The 21,829-nt window shown below is 39.4% G+C and overlaps 2 protein-coding genes across 2 annotated transcripts; one reads left to right on the top strand and one right to left on the bottom strand.

The window, feature by feature from the left end:
* Positions 1-1,493: 1,493 nt before the first annotated feature.
* On the top strand, positions 1,494-4,335 carry LOC110761431 (homeobox 1). The gene is made up of 4 exons (XM_021963932.2): positions 1,494-2,191; positions 2,290-2,438; positions 2,939-3,178; positions 3,687-4,335. The coding sequence occupies exons 1-4, from the start codon at positions 2,086-2,088 to the stop codon at positions 4,149-4,151; spliced, it is 960 nt and encodes a 319-aa protein (XP_021819624.1). The 5' UTR covers positions 1,494-2,085; the 3' UTR covers positions 4,152-4,335.
* A 1,055-nt stretch (positions 4,336-5,390) lies between these two features.
* Positions 5,391-18,511, bottom strand: MBD9 (methyl-CPG-binding domain 9). Its single transcript, XM_021962545.2, has 10 exons — positions 17,696-18,511; positions 15,249-15,939; positions 13,986-15,122; positions 13,183-13,872; positions 12,012-12,320; positions 10,980-11,315; positions 10,632-10,730; positions 10,060-10,494; positions 6,909-9,149; positions 5,391-6,249 (listed from the first exon to the last, which is right to left on the bottom strand). The coding sequence occupies exons 1-10, from the start codon at positions 18,166-18,168 to the stop codon at positions 5,947-5,949; spliced, it is 6,714 nt and encodes a 2,237-aa protein (XP_021818237.2). The 5' UTR covers positions 18,169-18,511; the 3' UTR covers positions 5,391-5,946.
* Between the last annotated feature and the right edge of the window lie 3,318 nt (positions 18,512-21,829).

Raw genomic sequence — 21,829 nt, 5'->3', positions numbered from 1 at the left:
TCATATCATCATCAATGGATCGCTTTTGTGTAACATGTGAATCTGGAGCTTGCTAATCCGTTCAGTCTACATACAATGCATCACACGACAAAATACATACGTCTCTTATCTTGATGCTCTTTATTGCATTTAAATAACTTGACTATAAAATTTTATTAGAGTCGAGATTTTTTCAAAGTCCTAAAGTCTAAGTAGTAAATTTAAGAGAGAGAGAGAGAGAGAAGTGTTGCACTACTAATTGAACTATTGAAAACATCATAATCAAGTGCTTCATAAGTGCTTGGCACAATGTCACCACAAGCACTAAAATATGGCCTGTCCACTACCTTACCTTATAAATATATTTCTATGAGTGTGACAGCGTCACTTAAAGAAGAGAATAGTAGCCAAGAAAGAAGTATAGTCTATGGTTTTTGAGATTGAGATCACAAGTCGCGTCAAATATTGGCAATATGAAATGAAATATTCTGCGTGCATTAACTTACATGAGAAAAGTGAAAGGGAACTCCCACCATTTTTCCATATCAACTTAATTTAATCCAAGCCACTCATGACATCACCAATATATTCCTCGCCTCCCCTCCTTTTGTTTCTTCTGTTTTGGACATTGTATAGGGGAAGGTTATAGGTTTACAGCTAGGTTTCTCCAACTCTCTCTTGGAGATCGATGAGAGTTCGATTTTCGTCTTCTCGTTCTTATAAATGGATATCTAATTTCTCTATCTTTCTCTTTAAAAAAGAAAAAAAAGAGAAAGACAGACGAGTCTAACAAGTAACAGATGAAAATGAAATGTTGAGATTCTCCATTAGCCGTGCATTTAGCAATTAGGGAGTTGGAGTTAGGGTTTGGATAATAAAATATGACAAACATGTAGAGAGAGAGAGAGACAGACATATACTTGGCTGGCCAGGTCAAAAACGATTTTAAAAAGAAGAGAATCAGAACCGTTTATCCCAATCGGAACAATTGGGTGATGTGGATCCGACAATCCCCCGACCTCCAAGCATGGGGCCCTGTTTAACGTTCCAGATTGGCTGGCACCTGCACCACCATAAGCCTTCAAACCCATTCCCTCCTCACCCCCATATGAACAGATGCGCAGTGGGCCCATTTGCAATTTCACAACTTTATTGTGTTTAATAAATTAACAATATTCAATGTGTATATCTTCTTTCGCCATAAAAATCTAGTTTAGTGAAAAAATGCATTGAGATGTGTATATATTCTCTCCATACTGATTTAGAGTAGTCAGTCTCTCTCTAAACTTTTTATTTTTTTTATTTAAAAAAAAAAAAGAAAAAAAAAGCAACTGAAATAGACATTTTTGTCATGGCAAAATTTTAAAATAAATAAAATTGTGCCATCATTCAGATTAAACTCCAGTCCAAAAGCAGTTTGAAATTACGCAACTCTCCAACGAGAAAGCGTCGTGAAATACAATTTCAAAGGGCAGTTTCGTCCGGGGGAGTAATATAAAAGGCGGTGGAGTCGCCACTTTCAAGTTTAGCTGCAAAAAACACCTAGAAGCGCCACACACTGATCACCTTCCTCGCCGGACGTTTAATTAAGCTCCGGTGATCTCCAAATCCCATATTTATTTCTTTCTAAATCTCATATTAGCACCGCCTACCTTTCTTTCATGGAGGTTTGGTGCGTAAAATAACTCGTGTGTATTATTAGGACCTAAACCCGTCTTAATTAGTCTAAATTGTTATTAATCTCCCTCCATATAATATAGCGGAGGTGGTAGTTTCGGAGGCGCGGAGGAATTTGGGAAGCGGAGCTGGAAAAAATCGGTGGTGGTGTGATGGGATTTTGTATATGCCCCTTGGAGACTCCGGCGAGGTTGCTGTGGAGCACCAGTTTCTTCCGTCACAAGATTATGATCTTCTAATTAATTCCACACCCACAAACCCCTCAATTACAAGCAGAGCCCATACTAATAATATTCTCAGGCCACCCACCTGATAATTAGTACTGATCATCACTCTTTAAGCAAGACTCTACGGCGGAGATCTCGCGCGACCCCCTTGGCCTACCCGCGCTCAGAACTCACCAGAACAGAGCATCATCAGTGACCGACGATGGAGCCGTGCCGTTTTTTCTTTGACCCTTCGACCACATCGTCCGCTTGCCAGCAAGGTGGTGGCAACATGCTGTTCCTCGGGAATGCTGATCACGTTTTTCGAGGTGATTAAATCATTTCTGCGTAAATTTTTGAATTTTTATTTTTTGAGAGTATTATTTAGCTGATATTGTTGTTTGGGATGTTGATGATGATGATGAAGGGCCGAGATCGGTTATGGGATTGATGGATCAAGAAAGCTCGAGGAGGCGAAGTTTATTCAGCTCATCGTCATCGCAAGATGAACTGTTCGACGAAGAATATTACGACGAGCAGTTGCCGGAAAAGAAGCGCCGCCTCACTCCTGACCAGGTTATTCTACCATCTTAATTTATTTGTCTAAAATAATATTCCTTCTGCCTTCACGATTAATAAGCAGACGTAGATTAGACCAGTTGGTTAAGTCAGCCTCTTCGTAACAAGTTCAAATATTCTTCTTGTAGATTAGATTAATTTAGACTATTGTGGATACGAAGTTCAAATATTCTTCTCGTAGATTAGATTAATTTAGACTATCGTGGATAAAATAAAATAAGGAAGGAATATATGAATTGTGGTTCAAAAAATGAAATATATGTTGATGCTGGCATATTCACCTTCTCAGCATCAATTCATGAAAATCAAAGTCTCTCCTTTGCTAGTGGGAATCTGATCCGATCTATCTAAATTTTGTTCGCTTCTGTTTTGACTTATAATTAATGAAGTGATGGATGTGGTGGGTTGATGAGATTCAGTGTGAGTGACTAATTAGAGAGTATTGATTATTTTCTGATTTAATTAATAATTAGTGTTAAATTAATTTTGATGAATAGGTGCATATGCTGGAGAAGAGCTTTGAGACAGAGAACAAGCTGGAGCCAGAGCGGAAGACGCAGCTGGCCAAGAAGCTGGGGCTGCAGCCAAGGCAGGTGGCTGTGTGGTTCCAGAACCGCAGGGCTCGATGGAAGACAAAGCAGCTCGAGCGCGATTATGATCTTCTCAAATCTTCTTACGACTCCCTTTTGTCTAATTATGACTCTATCCTTAAGGAGAATCACAAGCTCAAATCCGAGGTACTACTACTGCGCTTGCTTCCTCATTAGTGAATTGATTATATAATTATCTTGTTAAAATGGTTTAATCAACTCTTTAATTATTGTTACACTCTAGTGGAAACCTAGCTAAGCAGCTGGTGTAGTAACACAATTCAAAATTGCTGGTGGTGTCTATATATTAGTTATTCTCTTATTCGGATGTCCACACGTTATTATCGTGCGGATGCTATTGTAAATAGTCAGTAAAGCAAGGAAGGTTAGTACAAAATATATTACGTTCGCACGATAATAACGTCCGGATATCTGTATAGGAGAATTTCTTTTATATATATAGCGAACATTAAAAAAAGCCACTTTCAGAGTCACATGATGAATATACTATAGGGTATAAAAAAGATGCATATTCTTCCTTGACTATTTCTTTCTGATTAAAATAAGATGCAGGATAGTAATTAGTGGTTATTTCATCATTATCAGTAACTTCTGTTATTAATTAATTAATTAAATGAAATCAATTAATGCGCAGGTGGTTTCCATAAACCAGAAACTTGAAGCTAAAGAGGAGACCAGCAATATCAAAGCAGCAGCATTTGCACCTGATCATGCTGACGACGACAAGTGCGACCCTCTTGTTCCTGCTGGTTATGAGATGAGGGATGCTGTTCCAATAAGCTATGCCGCTGGTCTGCAATATAGCTGCAGCGTCAAAGTTGAGGACCGCCTGAGTTCCGGGAGCGGAGGAAGCGCAGTGGTGGATGAGGCCGAAGGTCCTCAGCCTGTGGACAGCGGCGACTCCTACAATTTTCTCAACGAGGACAACGTCCACAATAATTACCCTCATCATCATCATCATCATAGTGGGGTCAACTCAGAAGAAGATGACGGCAGTGATGACGGGCGGGGTTACTTCTCCGATGTGTTTGCGGCTGCCGTGGAGGAGCAGGTACAGCAGGAGGAGGGTGTGTCTATGGGCTGGTGGGTGTGGTCCTAATAATTTCCTTAAAAATAAGAGTGTCCTACTATGTATGTATGAGGTGTTTCTATATGTTGAGCTCATTGTTCTTCACAGTTTACGAACACGAATGTGTAATATTAGTGTACGGAGCAGCTTACTTGTGCCTCAGATACTCGATATTAATCTGTGCGCCAATAATAAATGCAAGTGTTTTCGTCAATGGCGTCTTGGCTTCCCACTTGTACTATATTCTAAGCGTTGCCTGTCCTATATTCAATGCGGAATTTCCTACGACATTTTTTAATACGTTGAAAAAGAACAAACACATCGAATAGCCAAAACTAGAAACCCCATTTGTGAGTTGAGCAGGGCCTCTCTGCGAGAAGAACTTGATGATTTTAATCTAAAAAACAAAAGATTTTACATAATTAACAAAATGGGTAAAGAAAGGGAAGGAAAGGGACCTTCCAGGACCTGACAATGGGCTTGTGCAGCTGCAAGTGGAAGGGAGACGGTTGGAATGGGAGCAAGTTGTGGCCAAACGACCGGTCATGTTCCTCCTTAGCTCTCAGCTCTTCTCATGCACTCAGAGAGATGCTGAGGCTGAAAGAGAAAGAACAGCATGCTTTGCCCTACTGAGGTTGTGTCAGCTCAGAGAAACACACCCAGACTCGTAATAATTTGCAAGATCATCTAAATTTGGGGAGCGACTGAGAATTTTGAGAGCATAAAATGTAGTAGGGTAGAAATTTATTTTACCCTATTCACGAATTCGCCTCAAAGTCAAGTGCAGATAATAAGGGTAAATTTAAAGACTGATTACACACCCTGCTAAGCTTTCTTGGTCCTAACATACACCCAAACAAGGCAACCATTGGCTTGGCAATAAATAAGCTAATCAAACGCAAGGGTGAGGCAAAAGCTGAGAAACTCCAAGTTTTAATATAATTCTTCCCACGAAGACAAATTAAAGCAAACCCCCCACAATCATTGCTATTGAGCTAATCATGATAATTGACTTGTAATGCATCCATCTACTACTAATACCTGTTACTTGGCTACAAAAGGGAAGGCTGTCCCAAGACTACTTGAATAGAAAATTCCTCAACCGGCAATGGCATAGCATAGCGCCTAAAAAGATGAAAACCAACAACCTAACTACTAAATTATAGGTGAAAACAGAGCAAAACAATAACTCTGAGCCAGTGAGACTTGGGACTCATCAGCCAGCACAAATAAACAGGAGAGAGAGAGAGAGAGAGAGAGAGAGAGACATGTATAAAGAATGAAATATTGCCTAAACCTGCTTAACTTCAACATTTGCCAATTTCTCTTCTTTCTTTTTGCTTTTTTTTTTGTTTTCTTTACATTAGTTCCCGCTATATCTATATATGGGTCTCGCTCTTTTTGTAAGATTTGTCATTTGATTCCCTTTTCCCTTTCCGAGCAACAAATTCTGAAAGCTGCAGCAGAAATCATTCCAAAATTGGATTTTATCTGCACATATCAAACTTGTACGGGCACTCACTCGAATCCTCTAAGCAGATATTGTTGTATGAACAGACTGCTTTCATAACCAGCATCCAAGTTAGCATGTCAGCTTTACCTTTATGTACAGATGATACATGGTTCAGCAGCAGCAGAAGCAGTGACCTCCTTCATTTTTCAAAACTAGTGGTCTGCTCAATTCTGATCCAACTCAACCCAACCCAAAATGGGGTTCCATGACCATTTCCACCCACAAAATCTGTCTACTGCTGCTTCATGGCCACTGTACCAACCAACCCTGTCTGGATTAATCTCCACAAATTCAGAATCATACAACCCAAGATCAACCCTCTGGTTCCTTCCTTTTCTTGTTAGATTTCCTACTTAACTTAGTTTTTTCTGTTGAATCCAAAATAGGAAGCAGCTTCAGGTCAAGAACACTGCTGGGCTCCAACTTGTCCACTGTATCTGAACTAGGAAACATCTTTTCATACATGATAGCAGCATCAAGGGAGTATATACGCAGGGCAAGGGCAGACATAGTAGAAATTTTAGCAGCAGCTGAGAATGACGACCAATACCACCACTCATTCCTTAGGTACTCAGTCTTTATCATGTCCTCCAGCACAATTGTCGCTTGAACCATCTGAAAAGCAAAGCGTGTTATTTGCAATCCCGCCAAATCTATGGACTTAACAGTACAGATATACATAGTAGTGAACATAACAAGAAAGTGATAGAGACATACAAATAAACATACTGATCCTTCAAACAAATAAAAAGTTACCAAAGAAAATAAACTAACAAAATATTATGCAAAGAATAACTGAAGGTTTTTTAAAATACACTACTGTCTTTCACTTATGCCAAAGAATAGGATATTTCAGATGTCGATCATGTTTTTCCACACTAGTTCACTGGTATATTCTATTAAAAGTAATCAAAATCACACTATAACAAGCTACTATCAAATCTCCAACCAACAGCCAAATCTCTGCTAAAATGCTAAAGAGTTCTATTGGGTAGAAAACTGCCAAAATTTTATTTATTTGATAATTATCATATTATTTGACAATTAGATGGTGCGCCTAACCACTGAATTCTATAAGGGTTTAAGAATGCTCCACCACATAATAACTGAATTATTAACAGAACTTCTAACAACCTCAAATAAAAAAAAGCTAGTTATTTAGCTTATAGAAGATTAATCTAAAATGCTGAAAAGTATTCCATAGAGTAATACAATTTTAGTAGTGATTATGAAAGCACTATCTAAAGAAAGAATCGAGGGAATAAAAGACTTACTTCATATATTGTCACTGCTGCTTTAACAAACGTACGCCAGGCCCATCTCCTTTCCAAGTGTGCTTTTGATGGTCTAAGAGCTTCTTCAGGGATTGCTGCATCTATATCCAGTAGATTGATCTTGAGTCGCCTAGAGATCTGACAAACTTTGCCAACTAAGGGCCTCAAAGAAGACTGGGGGACCACACAGAAGCGACCAGCACCCACGACAGAAGAATGACTACCTGAGGGTCTCTTCTCTCCTTTTTCCAGACATCCCAAAGTTGGGATGTTGGCATTTAGCAACCCACCACCTTTCCCGGATAGACTGCTACAGCCTGCAATATCAACATTAGTCTTTCCTTGTAAAACTAGCTGTTCAGCAGCCTCTGGTCCATTACCGTGCACACCGACATCTTTCTGAGTGACTAACTGTAGTGTAGAATCACTGAGATAAGGAGATAAGGATGGGACAAAAGATGGAACTCCCTGGGAACCTATAAGACCTATTTCCTGTATCAAATCCTTGTTTGAATCATTTGTCACAAACTTGGAACAGATCTCTTCAAAGTCATACGGGCAAACTAACCCTCCGTTCTGAAACTTTATCAACTTCGCACTAAGCTCAGAATGCACGCTTTTGGAAGTTTCAACACTGTTTAGTTCACCTCTGCACTCTTCCCGATTTATCTCGCACTTTAAACTTCCCTTACCTTTAGAAGAATCACTTATTTCCTTTCCCTTCTCACAGGCTGCTGAAAATGGAACACACCTACCATCACTATGCCCCTCCAGTTCAGCATCAGTGACGAAGGTTCTGTGGCAAGAGAGGCAATGATGTCTATTGGGCCAAATGGGTTCCAAACATTCGCACCTGTACATTTTCTCATCATTGGTTAGTCTAGCCCTCTTACCCCGCTTTTTTGAGATGTCAGTGGTTTCCAACTCTGAGCATGGACCGTACATCTTCTCCAGCAAAGTGGCTGCCCTAGTAACAAGACAATCAGATTCTGTTTTTTCACCATTTCTAGCCACTGAAATAGCAGTTAGGAGCTCATCCTGACTTTGGCTTCTAGTTTTCTGAAACTTTTGGAACCTCGACTTTTTCCACTGCAATATCGACTCTTTCAGCTCTCTTTCCTTAGGGTGTTTATCCTTCAACCAACCTATAAGTTCATCAATTTCTGCATCAGTTTGATAAGAAACCCAAGGTGCACTAAAAGCAATAGCACTGTTTGGTTCAAATAAATACGGACAGCCAGCTTTAGACCCCTCTAACGGCAAAGAACTATCCACACCAGTTGAAGCACAACTTTGCATAACAGAACCCCTCCATGTGGGGTCTCTGCCATCTGTCATATTCATCCCATCCTGCACTGACACGGTTCGATCTACAACAATCCGAGCATGTCCTGAAGCCCAGTATAAGCCACCCAGAGAATCAATTCCTAGAAACTCCCTTCGTACGGACAGCTTCAAAAGCTCAAAGTCTACACTGGTAATTGAATCCTGTAAAAGTGATAATTCACTTTTGACAGAATTCAACTCAAGGTGGTAGGATTGTGATTCATTCACAGAAGCAGGTGACATGTGCTGACCCACATGATTACTCCTCACATCTGAAGGGATACAAACTCCTTGCTGATCTAAAGGCAGAGAAACATCCATTTCCATATTGTCTTGTGGGTGACCAAGGCAACCTATCTTTCTAATAGAGCCATTGATTTCATGTGGCAAAGAATTTGATGAAGGGAACTCAATCAGTCTTGAGGATATGTCACTTTTCTCTGAAGCCGCATTTGAAGAAACATTCCCTGGTGTACTGGTGTCATGCACAGCAGCATGGACATCTTTTGCCCCAGCTTCAGTATCTACAGAATGTTGGCTACTATATTCTGCATTACTGGCAGATGGGTGTTTATCTAACCCTTGAGCACCCTCTAGTGCTGGTAGATCATCGGAGACTACATTAAAGGGGTTAGACCTGCCACTCAAAGCATGTGCCTGAAGAACAAATTTTTCATGGTTTTCAACAGAAGTAGAAAGCTCTTCCTTTATTCCGTCTTCTTCGAGACTTGGATCAACCTTTGCAGCTTTTGCAATCAAGATCTCTTCTTTCGACTTGAGATTCTTCCATTCTGCAGATAAAGACCGCAATTTCTGCTGCAACTCTGCCGATGTCTCAGAACAATGCTCAAGGTGTTGACGAATAACAGCTGAATTAAGCAACTCATCACATAAGAACTTAAGCAGGAATGTTCTCTGCAAGCACAGATGGGAAAGCTGTTAAGTTTATAATTTATTACAGAAAGATTAGATAACACAACAAATCTATCAAGTGACCTAGCACATTTATACCAGCATGGAATACCTGTTCTTTCTCATGGTAACAATCAATTTTTTTCTCATGGTTATATATTATATTAAAATGTTATCATTTACAACATGTGAATGATACTGACAGTTGGGTTGGAAGAGAGGGAAAGGGGAGGGGGTCCAAGAAAAGTCGAGTTGTGTATCTGAACCTAAAAACAGAAATATTGAACACTAAGTGTATATATGTATCATTTCTTTTCATTTGTTAAAAAAATTATTATTAATTGGCTTTCAGTCTTCATCTTCACTGTCGTAAGGATCAACAAAGCACAAATGGTACCCAGTCCAAAGTTGGAGCCAACACATGTGGAAGGCGAGAACTTGCCAGGGGTCTATCCAAGCCTGTGAAGATTAGCAAGGTGAAAAAGGACACACTTTGAGACCACACTTATACCCACCCAAATGAACCCCTTCAAGGCTGTTTTCAATGCAGAGTAACATCCTGGCAACTGCTAGTTTAGAGTATTTAACCAGCTGATCCACCATTATATTCAAATCTTAGACAATACCATAAAAGCTTAGAAGTCAATAGCACAGCCAGAAAAAGGGCATGCACTATTTCAACAACCAGAAAAAATAAGCATGCAGAAATGCAAAGAGAAGCAAGGAAATGAAGAGCTCCACTGTTGTACAGCTTCGATTGAAGCGAAAAAAGGGGTGATTTTCAACTGGCGCCATGCCAGATCCACAAATATTTGACTAGACCAATAGTACAATACAATCTCTTGTAGTTAGCCATCTTGCAAGTGTAGTATGACTAGAAAAAGAATATGTATAAAGGCATCAATATACAAACCTCATCCACGTTGAATTCCCAATACTCGTTCTCTTCCATTTTCACTGCTAAAAGTGCAAGTGCCTCCAAGTAAGTGCGGGTAACTTCTCCCTGGTAATTTTTACGACGGCGTTTTCTAATGACCTGATGATGTTCTGATGCATCTTGAACCGTTTGTTTAGAAACAACACAAGAGGGACAATACCAGTTTCCTTCTGGGATCCTTGCAAGAGGAGGATTTAAACAGTAAGTATGATACTCAGCATCACAAGTATCACACAACAGTACGCTGTCGTCATCTTTATCAATGCCACATACTTTGCACACTCCATCATCCCAAGGGGCTTTGGGAATCCCACTTGTGGAAGCAAGTAAATCATCGATTTCCTTTTTCCTTTCAGCACTTAAGCATTCCAACTTCGCAGTCTCTGCAAGCTTATGAACAAGCGTAATAACCTGCATGGAGAGAACAACTGAATCTGGGAAGGAACTTAAGTAAATTCTTGTACCTGTAAGTGGAGTAACATTTGTGAACAGCCTGCACATGAATGTGCCTGGCTGTGGTTATTGGGAAGGGATAGAAAGGTACACACCTCCTTCTCATATAATGTTTCGAAAGTTTGGGCTAACGTCTCAGCCAACTCAACCAAATCAGGCTGATCCCCATAAGCAATTCGTAGATTACTCCATAGCTGCAAAGTGAAAGTAACGATCAGAATTAGTGGACTTTACTATGTTAAAATGGTGGGATACAGCACAATTATGAAAAAGACCAGATATTCACTTTTACTAACATGTACACTTATCAATGTACAACCATATAAATTATAGTAAACAACAATTTACAGCCTTAAAGTTTCAGTACTGTTTCTAAGGTCACTTGAAAGATAAGTCTGCATTGAAGGATGTTGCAAGAAATCTCATTGTCATAGAAAACAGACCTCACGGACATCCTCAAGAAAAGCTTCATGTGATCCCCCATAGGATCCAGCTGCCAATCTCAAATCAATAGTCCTGAAGTCCAAAGGCCGAGATACCATGGCCGGTGATCCAAGAAGCCCCTCATCATCGTTATCACTTGAATTTATCAGCTTTCTTCCCAACAAATTGCAGAAAACCTTTGTGTCATCTGCAGCAGCAGCACGACGCAATACAATGCGACATTGTTTCATAATAACATCAGAAATAGATATATTAATCTTCCGCTTTCTTCCCTTCTCAGCCTTTTGTAGCAAGCCTTCACCCGATACATCTGCTAGCACTGAAAGAACAGCTTTCTGTGCGCAATCAACAAGAAAAGGTGTCCAATTTAGAACAAAGGTTATAATAACTTGCTAAACAAAAATGTAAACATAATTTTGGCATATGAAAAGTCTTCCAAAACCTTAATCCTTAGTTTAGTATCAAGCAAGAGATTCAACCAACTCAAAAACAAGTTTAGTATGCCAGTGTACAATGACTTTTCTTCTTAAATTTATAACACGATCTTTAAATGTTAAGCATAAGAGGACGAGGAGGAGAAGGAACAAAATAAAGCAAGAAGCAAGAAGCAAGTTCAGCAAAAATTCACAAATATTCCTTCTTGGGTACTCAGCTAAAAAATACTTTTAAGATGGCCTAAAGCTGCCATGCACCTAATCAAGCAAAAGAATTCAATGACATTTTACAGCAGATATTCAAAGAGAGTGCATAAGCAAATTTCCAATTTAAGTTTAGAAAAAGAAGACGCTAACTTAAGATAGTTAAGCAACATTTTAAAACTTATGAAACTAATAAGTTACAGCAAATTTACCGCATCCCGAAACTGTAAAGTAAATTACAGCATCAGAATATTAGTTGAAAGGAATATTATAACACAATAAATTCCGCTGATTCACACATTACATTCCCAACAAACTTTCATATTCTTATCAAGTACAGATCCAGGAAAAATAGCAATGGTTAAGCAATAACAATGTTACTGAGGAAAACACCTTTGTAGGTCCTGATGCATTGCCCTTATAAACTTCCTTACTGATTGAATGTTCCAGTATTTTCCTTGCCCATTCAGGTGGATCCTTATCCAAAGCCTCATAAACACATTTTCTGATTCTTGTTCCCACATTAGTCGGTAGCTTTCTAACAGGTTCCAGCACCTGTGCCCATACTGGCGTATTACTACCATTCCCCAAATTCTTCTCATTAGCACCTGCTCCACCATCAGACACCTCCTCTTCCATTGTAAGTACGTCATTTTCTCTGTTAAATGAAGCAAAAATTTGCTTTGTAGACTCTGCAAGCAACTGAAGTGTAAAGAAACAAGAGGATTAATATGCATTCTTTTCACATGTCATTGCACCAGACCGACACTTTAAGAGAATGATGCATAAAAACAGGAAAGAAAAGAAAAAGATAAATAATACTGCAGTAACAGCAACTGAACAGATGAACTGAATCAACCCTCACTGGAACCGAGAAGAGACAGGTAAAGCCAACATCCTAGCAAGTAAATTCTGTTTCTAACATTAGAGAAGAGTATTGCCTAATAATTCACAATAGAAGAGTACTCTCAAACAATTTGCAATGTCACAAATTTCTGAATGTAACTATTCAACCAACTAAGCCTTATATGCAGCCTAACATGTTGAAAATTATCAGTCATATACAACAACTGCCAGTGCGAAAAGATACGGTCTTAAGGGAAGGCCAGAGACATTTAAAAGCTAATCTAGATATTATATTTGTTCTTAAGAGAGCACCTTGTTCAATCCCTCGTTAGGGTCAAATGCTGAAGATATAGATATGCCTAATGTTTAAGGAGGTATGGAGTGATTGCAGTTTCTGATTAAGGAATACAAGAACTTACTAAGGAAAGCTAGGGTAGGAAGTAAATTCTTTACAGGTTAGAGTGAGGTGTGGGCTCCAGCAACTACTGAATTTATGGACATTTCTTTCTTCTCATTCATTCTGAATGGGCAGGTGCAGTTCATTATGTTAAAGAGGTATGTATTCACGGTAGATGGGGTAGTCATACTCTATGTAATCAAGATAATATAATGTAGCTTTCTCTAGAAGGTGGTTCATTTGCAACAATACATAAGTACTTCCACGGAAACTAAATGATGGAATACTAAAGCACCATAAAGGGATAAGAGCTGATCTTACAAGTGCATCCGCTTCCATCCCAGCTACTCCAGTTAAAGAGCCACAGAGCACCCCACCATCACCTTGTAAGCAGCGAAACACTTTACTGCTTTCGCGAGCGGTAATCTCAGCAGATTCAAGGTTACCATCCATGGCTAATACAGCCAAGACGTATCTCCGTGCTAACTCTGGCCAAGTCAGTTCATTAATTGGGAGTATATTAAGCTTCGTTCTTTTCACCGGAATTGAACTATCAACATCTTTCTTCCTTCCCCGTTTTGACTTCACATCTCCAGAATCAAAATTCGGATCCACCAGGGCAGCAACCTTGGACTGCAACTCACCTATGAGCACTCTTAGCAGTGATGCATGAGCTTTTGTCAAAGCTATGCCAGAACATCTGCTGTAAGTAACAGATGCAAGCTTAGCTTGAGCTGCCTCCTTCATCGCTCCAGTTTCCATGTGTATGAACGCATGTGGATTATTCCCAGCTACTACCAAGCCAGACTCAGAGCTAGAAGATAATTGTCCACTAGTATAATCAATTCTATGTGAATTTAAAGCTTGAGAGCCTTGGATTTCCCTCTCAAACTTCTCTGTACGATCTGAGCTACCGAACCAAGGGTTAACTAGTTCCTCCTCAAGTTCTTCCAAAGAGAACGCCTCCTTTAGACCCAAAATTTCATCAAAGCGTGAAAATAGTTCCCAAACCTGAGTAGATAAAAAGAGGACCAATAAGTTTCATGCCTGTCAATCATGTGGTATCTGAAACACAAAACTAACACAATTAGAATAAATGCAAAGCAGCAAGAAGCATCCCATACCTGATAAACGTCACCAACAAGTGCAGGAGGAAACCTCAAGCACAATGGCTTCCCAAGAGGAGGTGGATGATCATTCTTGGGATCATCCTTGACCAACTTCGCTTTTTTGGACCTCCTAAACAAATTGTCTAACACTTCTTCTTCTTTACCATGCAATCCAGCTCTCATTTCAACCACTAGAAGCCCATTTCCCACAGTTAGCTGAGTAGAATTAAAACCTCTATCGCTAAGATATTGATATTGAGAACAGGATTGGGCACCAGGAAGCTGCTCCAAAAGTTCTTGCACAAAATCGACATCTAATCCAAATCTATCCTGGTCCAGCCATTTCGCTAATATGTCATAAAACGAGCCAGGTTCGTCGTAAGAGCCAGGTTCGTCGTCCGCCTGAATTACAGACGGGATGCTAACAGAAACTGGTGAGCTACAAAACTTGTCCAATGAAGTATGGTTCACTTTGTAATCCTCGTTTCTTATAACCCCATTTTGGAAGCCCTGGGCATTTTCAACATGCTTACAGACAAATTTAAAAATGCCTTTCTGTTTAAATATTTCAGAACAAGCATTAACAATTTTTTGTGAAATCATTCCCCAAGCTGCAGACGAAGAATGGTCTTCTATTGAAATCTCACCAATGTCATCCCTTGTACCCAAATCAGCAGATGAAAGAGTTCCAGATTTTCCACAACCAGAATTATCTTCAAACTGCAATTCAGCTGATGTCTGGACATCACTGGCTTCCTCCGACCAACTCCTCAGGCAAGACAAAATATCATTTTCCATAGGCGGAGAAGGATCTGATAGAATCATATGTATGTTTCCATCATTATCACAAGTAGGGTCACGACTTTCCTGATCAATATGACTGCAAAAGTTACCAAGTTGTGGCCTAGAGAGGATAGTTGAACCATTAGGAATTGGCAATGCAGAGCATGAACACCTTCTGATCCGAAAAAGAGGACCAGAATCACCACCGTCCAAAACTTCACATACGAATAATGAACCAGTAATCTTATCATGCCAACACGATCTATAGCCTACAGGGGAGATCAGGTTAGAATCATGATAAGAAGGCCTTGTATCAACTTCACCCAAAGAAAGAACAAAGAAATCTTCAAACTGCACCGGAAGTCCCTCCTGGAGAGAAAAAAATACACAAGAATCAACAAAACAAAACTAGCTGAAAGGACCTCCACACTACGGTGCTTATGGAGCATCATCATTAAATTTACATTACAACAAATAGAGAACATATAAACTTACATTGTTTTGCTGTGAGCCAATGCGACCATTTTCTTCTGCACCAACTTCTGTCAGTTTTACATTATTCGCCAAACCACAGGCAGAAGCTTCCATACTTAGACCATTGGAAGAGAGCTCCTTATTTTCAGCCAATCCATTGGTGTATAAAAATCTTGACTTTCTTTTTCTAGGTAGATAGGTCTTTTCTATATTAGACAGAGACCCCTCCCTTCTTATTTCAGATCCCACAGAATTGCAGTTAGGCATCAAGCCAAGATAATACGCAACTTCATATACTGAATCAAATGTCTTCCCATTTGGAGCACGGTACACTAAATATGGTTCACAATTGCCTATTGACTCTTTAAATTCTACATGCCAACCTTCCTCTAGTACACCATGCCTCTCAGAAACAAAATCTTTGAGAGCCTGTAAAAATATATCACTTGGACTACGGGATGGTATTCTAATAGACGCATTATTACTACTCCTATGCTTTCCAAGAGGGAACCTCAAATCTACTTCCTCAAAGCTTCCACCCATTGTCTGTGTATGGTGCAATATATCTTCAAATCCCACTTTAACCGTATGTGTCATTACTGCAGAAGCTTTTTCCAAGCCAAATCCGTTTCCAGGGTACAAGAAGTTTGAATATGTCACTGGGGCACCAAATGGATTGCCACCAAAAGAATTACCACCGGGAGTGTGCTTTCTATAATCAAAATAAGTTTAAGCAGTAACTACTTATGGACAACATGCATTTAAAGAAATTTATAAAATATTAACCAATGAGTAATAGACAAAAGAGGCAAGAATGATAAGTTTAGAAAATGCAAGAAAATATCCATAATACAGAATAACTTTACCATTTTAATTTTAGAAATTAAAGCAGTGGCAAAACCAACAGGCGACAAAAATGTTAGAAATGCATGTGGACAATGCAAGAAATAAGGCAATAGTTTGCACATCATTATGCCGCCCCAGTTTTGATTTGCGTTAGTGGTGGCAGATTAAAGGTGGAGAACAACAACAAAAGGCATAATATGGAAGTTGATCTACAGGGCTACCTGGGTGCAAGGATGAAAATATATGCTGACAAACCGATAGTAGGGGTGAAGCAATTTCTTCCACCGTATCCTTGAAATTTCACCAATGTATCCAAGATTTCCCCCTTATCCCAAAGATTTCCCCTATATCGGCCTTTAACAGAGCAGAAATGCTTGATTTCCACCGATATTGATTCGAAATCGAAAGAAAGAAGAGGAAGAAGACGCAAGGACGACAAACCCGACCCTAATAAATGTTTTGAATCACATCTAATCCAAACCCAATCCTAATTAAGCTACCCATCAACCACAAAAAATTGGCAGTTGCAAATATAAAAAAGATATCAATATATCCGTACATTTGAGCACCAATATTATATTCACGATATTTTCATCCTTTTCCAGGGTGTAAAGGCAAACTCTTTCTGTTTAAAAGTAAATAAATATACAAAATCATTTTGGAAATTTTTTTTACCTACTTAAATTTCTTTGTAGGGATACCAAAGGTCCAAATAGAAGTTAAAAGCTGCCCTTTTTCTAGTTTTCGTACATGGTTTATACGAGAGATTAGCATGTATACAATAATCCGACTCCACAATCCAATTTAAAGCAGTTATAAACAAGAAGCTTAAAACAGGCCTCACCTATTTTAAAAATGTCACTTTTTTAAAAAGAAAAATGTTCCCGGTAAACAAGAAATTTGTAATTAACATACAAATGTATCAATTTGGAAGGGAGTTTCCATGCCAAAACTACAACTCCTTAAGTACGCGTGAAGCTAGTGGGTTTCGAATGTCAAATGGACAGTTTCCATGCCAAAACTACAACTTCTTAAGTGCATGCGAAGCTAGTGGGTTTCGAATGTCACGTGGAGAGTTTCCATGCCAAAACTACAACTTCTTAAGTGTACGCAAAGCTAGTGGCTTTCATATGTCACGTGCAGAGCGAGAGCGAGCAAGGGAAGCAAACATCAAGCCTGTTAATTGGACTTATGGGTGCAAAAAAAGGGGAACCCTGTGCCAAACTGGTAAATTCCATAGCAGTCACTAAATGATGGCACTAGCATGGCCCATATGCTTGCAAGCATGCACTGATAGCAAGTAGGTGCTGGAACAAGCACTAGTCTACTAATATGGTGAACAGGGGTCCTTGGGCATGGCTTGGAAATGAGCCTCCAAATCAGTCATCAAGTAATTTATGATGGGAAATGTGGTAACCACAAAATATCAAGGGATGGCATTCTTGGTGAGATACTAAAAAGCCTTTACTATCATTCTTTTTAAATTAATTTTCATATACGAGCTCAAAGAATCAAAAGCAGAACCTTTTTTTTTTTTGAACTGGAATCAAAAGCAGAACTTAAAAAAGCACAAAAATAAGTTTAATAATTGAATATCTTGGAAAATGTTTGAAACCACCTACCTCAAATCGCGCAACTCCTCAATGTCGTCGACGTCACTCGGCGGCGAAGCGTTGATATCCAGAATCTGCTTGGACTTAACTCCAAGCGGCCAGCGCTTGCTCCTAACCCCAGTGCCCGTACACTCCTCACAGACCCATTCCTCCAAATTCACGGCTTGGCGGCCGCGCATTCCGGCGCAGGTGAGGTGAAAACCGCGCTCGCAGCCGTCGCAGACGACCACGTGGCCGCGAACCTCGGGCTTGCCGCAGAAAGGGCAAGCGGAGCCGCGAGCCGAGCCGGGAACACCGGCGGGACCGCCGGGCGGCGGAGAAGGGTGGTCGTGATAAGAGCGTACGACGTCGTAAGAATCGGGTAGGGTTTCGGGCGGGGAAGGGATCTCATTGAGATCGATGCCGAGCAAAGAGCGAGTGGGCTCGGCGGCGGCGGGCCTGGCGTCTCTGAGTTCGTCGCTAGTTGAATCGTTGAGTTCCATTATCCGAGTCGGGGTTCGGAGCTCGAGGTCGGTGAGTTCCGATGTGACGCTCGAACCATTGTTGGGGTTCAGAGCCTGGGGGAAATTGCTTGGATCCGACGGCTGAGATTTGACAACGAAACAGAAAGAGAGGTTTTGGTTTTGGTTTTGGTTTTGGTTTTGGCTCTGGGTTTTGAGGGACAAAGAGAAAAAGAAGACAGAAATGAGACCGAAAGAGGACCGTATCGAAGGGCCCTGACCTGACTCTCTCTCTCTTTTTCTCTTTTATTTTTTTCTTTAAATTTTGAAACTGTGAGTGCTGTTGATGTTGCTGTTGCTGTTTGCTGTTGCTGTTGTAAATGGATGAGAAGGGTAAAGTAGGGCGGAGTCACCGGGGATTTTATATATGCGTGTACTCGCTGTTGTTGAACGACAGCTGCACATGTGGACCTATAAGGAGAGCCCTAGACTGGACTTGCCTTTCCAAACAGTACAATGATGCAATCGACACGAGAACCTCCTGGGTTTACAGTCCCTAGAAGGCTCTGCTCTTTCAACGTCTCTTTTTATCACATGTTATGTGCATCCTCTTTTCTATACAATAATAATTTACTTTTTTTTTTTTTTTTTTTGATGAAATAATAATTTACTTAGAACTAGGGTTAATAGATTTTATACACCACATATATATATATATATATATATATATATATATATATCATGGATGGATGGTGCTAAGAGCATCTCCATTGTAAGATGCGTAAATTGGAGGTGTAATGTCTATTTTAGCTATGAATTTTTCAGTGTCATTTCGTTTCTCGTAAAATATGTAGATGAGGTGTCCAAGACAGTAAATTCGATGTATTTGTCTCGTGAATGGAATATGAACGACAAGTATATAATAATGTGGTTCCTCATATGATTTGACAAATGTCTAGTGTCTGAGATGCATTCACCTCATGCACTGTAAAATAATTGGCAATGTAGTTTATGACTTGACATAATTGCCTTATCCACAAACTTCATATTGGATTTCTCATGAATCTCCGAGCAATCGTAAATGACACGTGTCTAACTTGATAAAATTAACTTATCGATCCACTTATATTATACCACGTGTATGTATATGTTAATACTACACCAAAGTACACGTCATATGAAACATGTCTTCTATCAATATTATAACATTTAACAATCACACCTTAAAACTTTATAGTCGTTGTTCCGAAAAGACAAAGAAAAATGATAGAGAGAAAGATAAATAGAGGGATGAGAGAGAGTGGTGGGGGATGGGGATGGGAAATTGGTGTCAACGTCGATACCAGCGACAATGGAGAGGGTCTATCAATGGAAGTAAATGTGAAAGTTTGAGATTTTTGGAGGTAGATTGAACATAGATAAACTTTTAATATAGGATAAACTAAAAAAGAATTAAAGCATTAATAATTCTCTAAACTATAGTTGAAATTTTATAAGACGAATATTTAATAAGTTACCATTGCCATAATAAATACTAAATATTTAATTAGCGGTGGATTATCTGATAAGACGAATACAGAAAAGGCCAATCCAGATAACCTGTAGCTTTTAAAGATGTTGCTCTTGTGGCTTCTTGGCCCATATTTAATATAAGGAACTTGTCTACATGGAATTTGCTGGCCCATATCGTGCGGCTGTTGTCATCATTGCTCACCCCCCTCCCCCGTTACCCAAAACCTTGCATATTTTTCACGTGTCATTGTGTTATTGATTGGGGATAGTAAAACAATGTTATTCTCATTACATGAGTGTTTCTCTCTCCTGTTACGTACTCAAAAGGAAAGATGTATATGGATGGTTTTCATTTTCAAATTGAAGATACATTATTTGTCATATTTATTTGGCTTATTATCACAAAACATCCCTAAGGTTTGCGAAACTATCACATTGCGTCCTTTATGTTTTTTTTTTTGTCATTTATGGTCCTTAAAGTTAATAAGTGTCTTCACAAATAGTCATTGCCGTCAGATTCCGATAAAAAGTCTATTAAGTTGATGATGTGGCACATATATGGGTCCCACATATCCAATAATATGACGCCACGTGGATTAAATAAAATAAACATTTGAAACTTATAAAAAATTTAAAAAAACTTAAAAGAAAAGAAAATATATTAAAAACAAAAAACACAAAATCACCATCATCTTCTCCATCGCACTAAACCCTAACCCCCACCATTCTTCCTTCCCCCATTTTTCTCCTCGCTCCCACCCACATCTCCTCTCTCTCTCCCTCTCACACCTCCAACAGCCGCACCTATCCTCACCCACCCTCCGCACCACTGCCCCGCCCTCCTTCTTTTCTCTCCCTTTTTGTCTCTCTTCCATGTTCTCTTTATTTGACAGCAACCAACCTAAACTCCACCCCCCTCCCCTCCAAGCAAACCCAGACAACCACTAAACCCACCCAACCCACTCATTTGGCATTTATTAACCACCATCCAATTTTGGTCTTTGGTGGTGGAGATTAGACGGGCAGTGGGTGAGGTTCCTGGCATATCAAGGTTTGGGTTGGCTGTTGTTGGTGTTGATTTGGGATAGCAGGTTGGGATATGGAGGAGGCTGGATATGGGGGTTTTTGTTTTTTGGACGAAGGATGTGGGGGTTTGGTGCAATGGAGGAGGTGGTGATTTTTTTTTTTTGGGGTTTCTAATTTTTTTTTAAGTTTTTTTAAATGGTTTATAATTTGAAATTAATTTTTAAAATGTATTTTTTATCTAATCCATGTGGCGTCATATTATTGGATATGTGGGCCCACATATGTGCCACATCATCAACTTAACAGACTTTTTAACGGAACTGACAGCAAAGACTATTTGTGAGGACACTTATTAACCTTAAGGACCATAAATAACAAAAAAAAACATAAGGGATGCAATCTGATAGTTTCGCAAACCTCAAGGATGTTTTGTGATAATAAGCCTATTTATTTATAAGATTTTTATTTTTGGTACTTCCCCAGGTACAACCAGCAAAGTTTGGAAAAAGAAAATTTAACACCTAAGTACTAATTTTGTTGCTTTGTCAAGAAAAATAAATATTTAAGCAAATTAGGCAGTCATGTACTAAACATTTATTTTTCCCATAAGAACAATCTAATTTTTTATGCTCTGCACCTACCAAACGAAATGGAAAGTTCCAAGTTGAAAAGGAAATGTGATATGTAGCGAAGAATGGGTGATTGCGAGGGAAAAAAAACAAACTAAAAAGTAATAGATGCCCCATCCCATCCTCTCTCATGCCCAGAAAATAAATATGAGAAAGGGGCGGGTGCACCGACAACATTGGCGCGCATGTGGTGGCTGTAGTGTTTTGGAACCAAACTCCAAAAACTTTATATGAAGACGGGCCATCACCACCTCAATACTAGGGTCACCCTATCACATACCATACCATACGATCCTAATGGGTTCTCAAATTATCAAATGGGACAAACCCCTGTTCATAAATAATAACCAAATCATATAGATTTGGATTAAACCAGTTAATTGGAACAATGATAAGTTTTAAATTCCACTTATCGTATATCACATTAAGTTAGAGTAGTTTAAACTATTGATTGTATTAAGATGTCTATATCAAAGTTTCTTCCATCAAGTGGCAGAGCCTCTCCTAGGCCAGAAGTGGCCCTGGCCCCCCCATTT

Source organism: Prunus avium, chromosome 3 (genome assembly GCF_965620075.1).
Source record: "Prunus avium chromosome 3, drPruAviu1.hap1.1, whole genome shotgun sequence".
NCBI classification, from domain to species: domain Eukaryota; kingdom Viridiplantae; phylum Streptophyta; class Magnoliopsida; order Rosales; family Rosaceae; genus Prunus; species Prunus avium.
The sequence above is the reverse complement of the archived record's forward strand: the minus strand, read 5'-3'. Positions and strand labels throughout refer to the sequence as shown.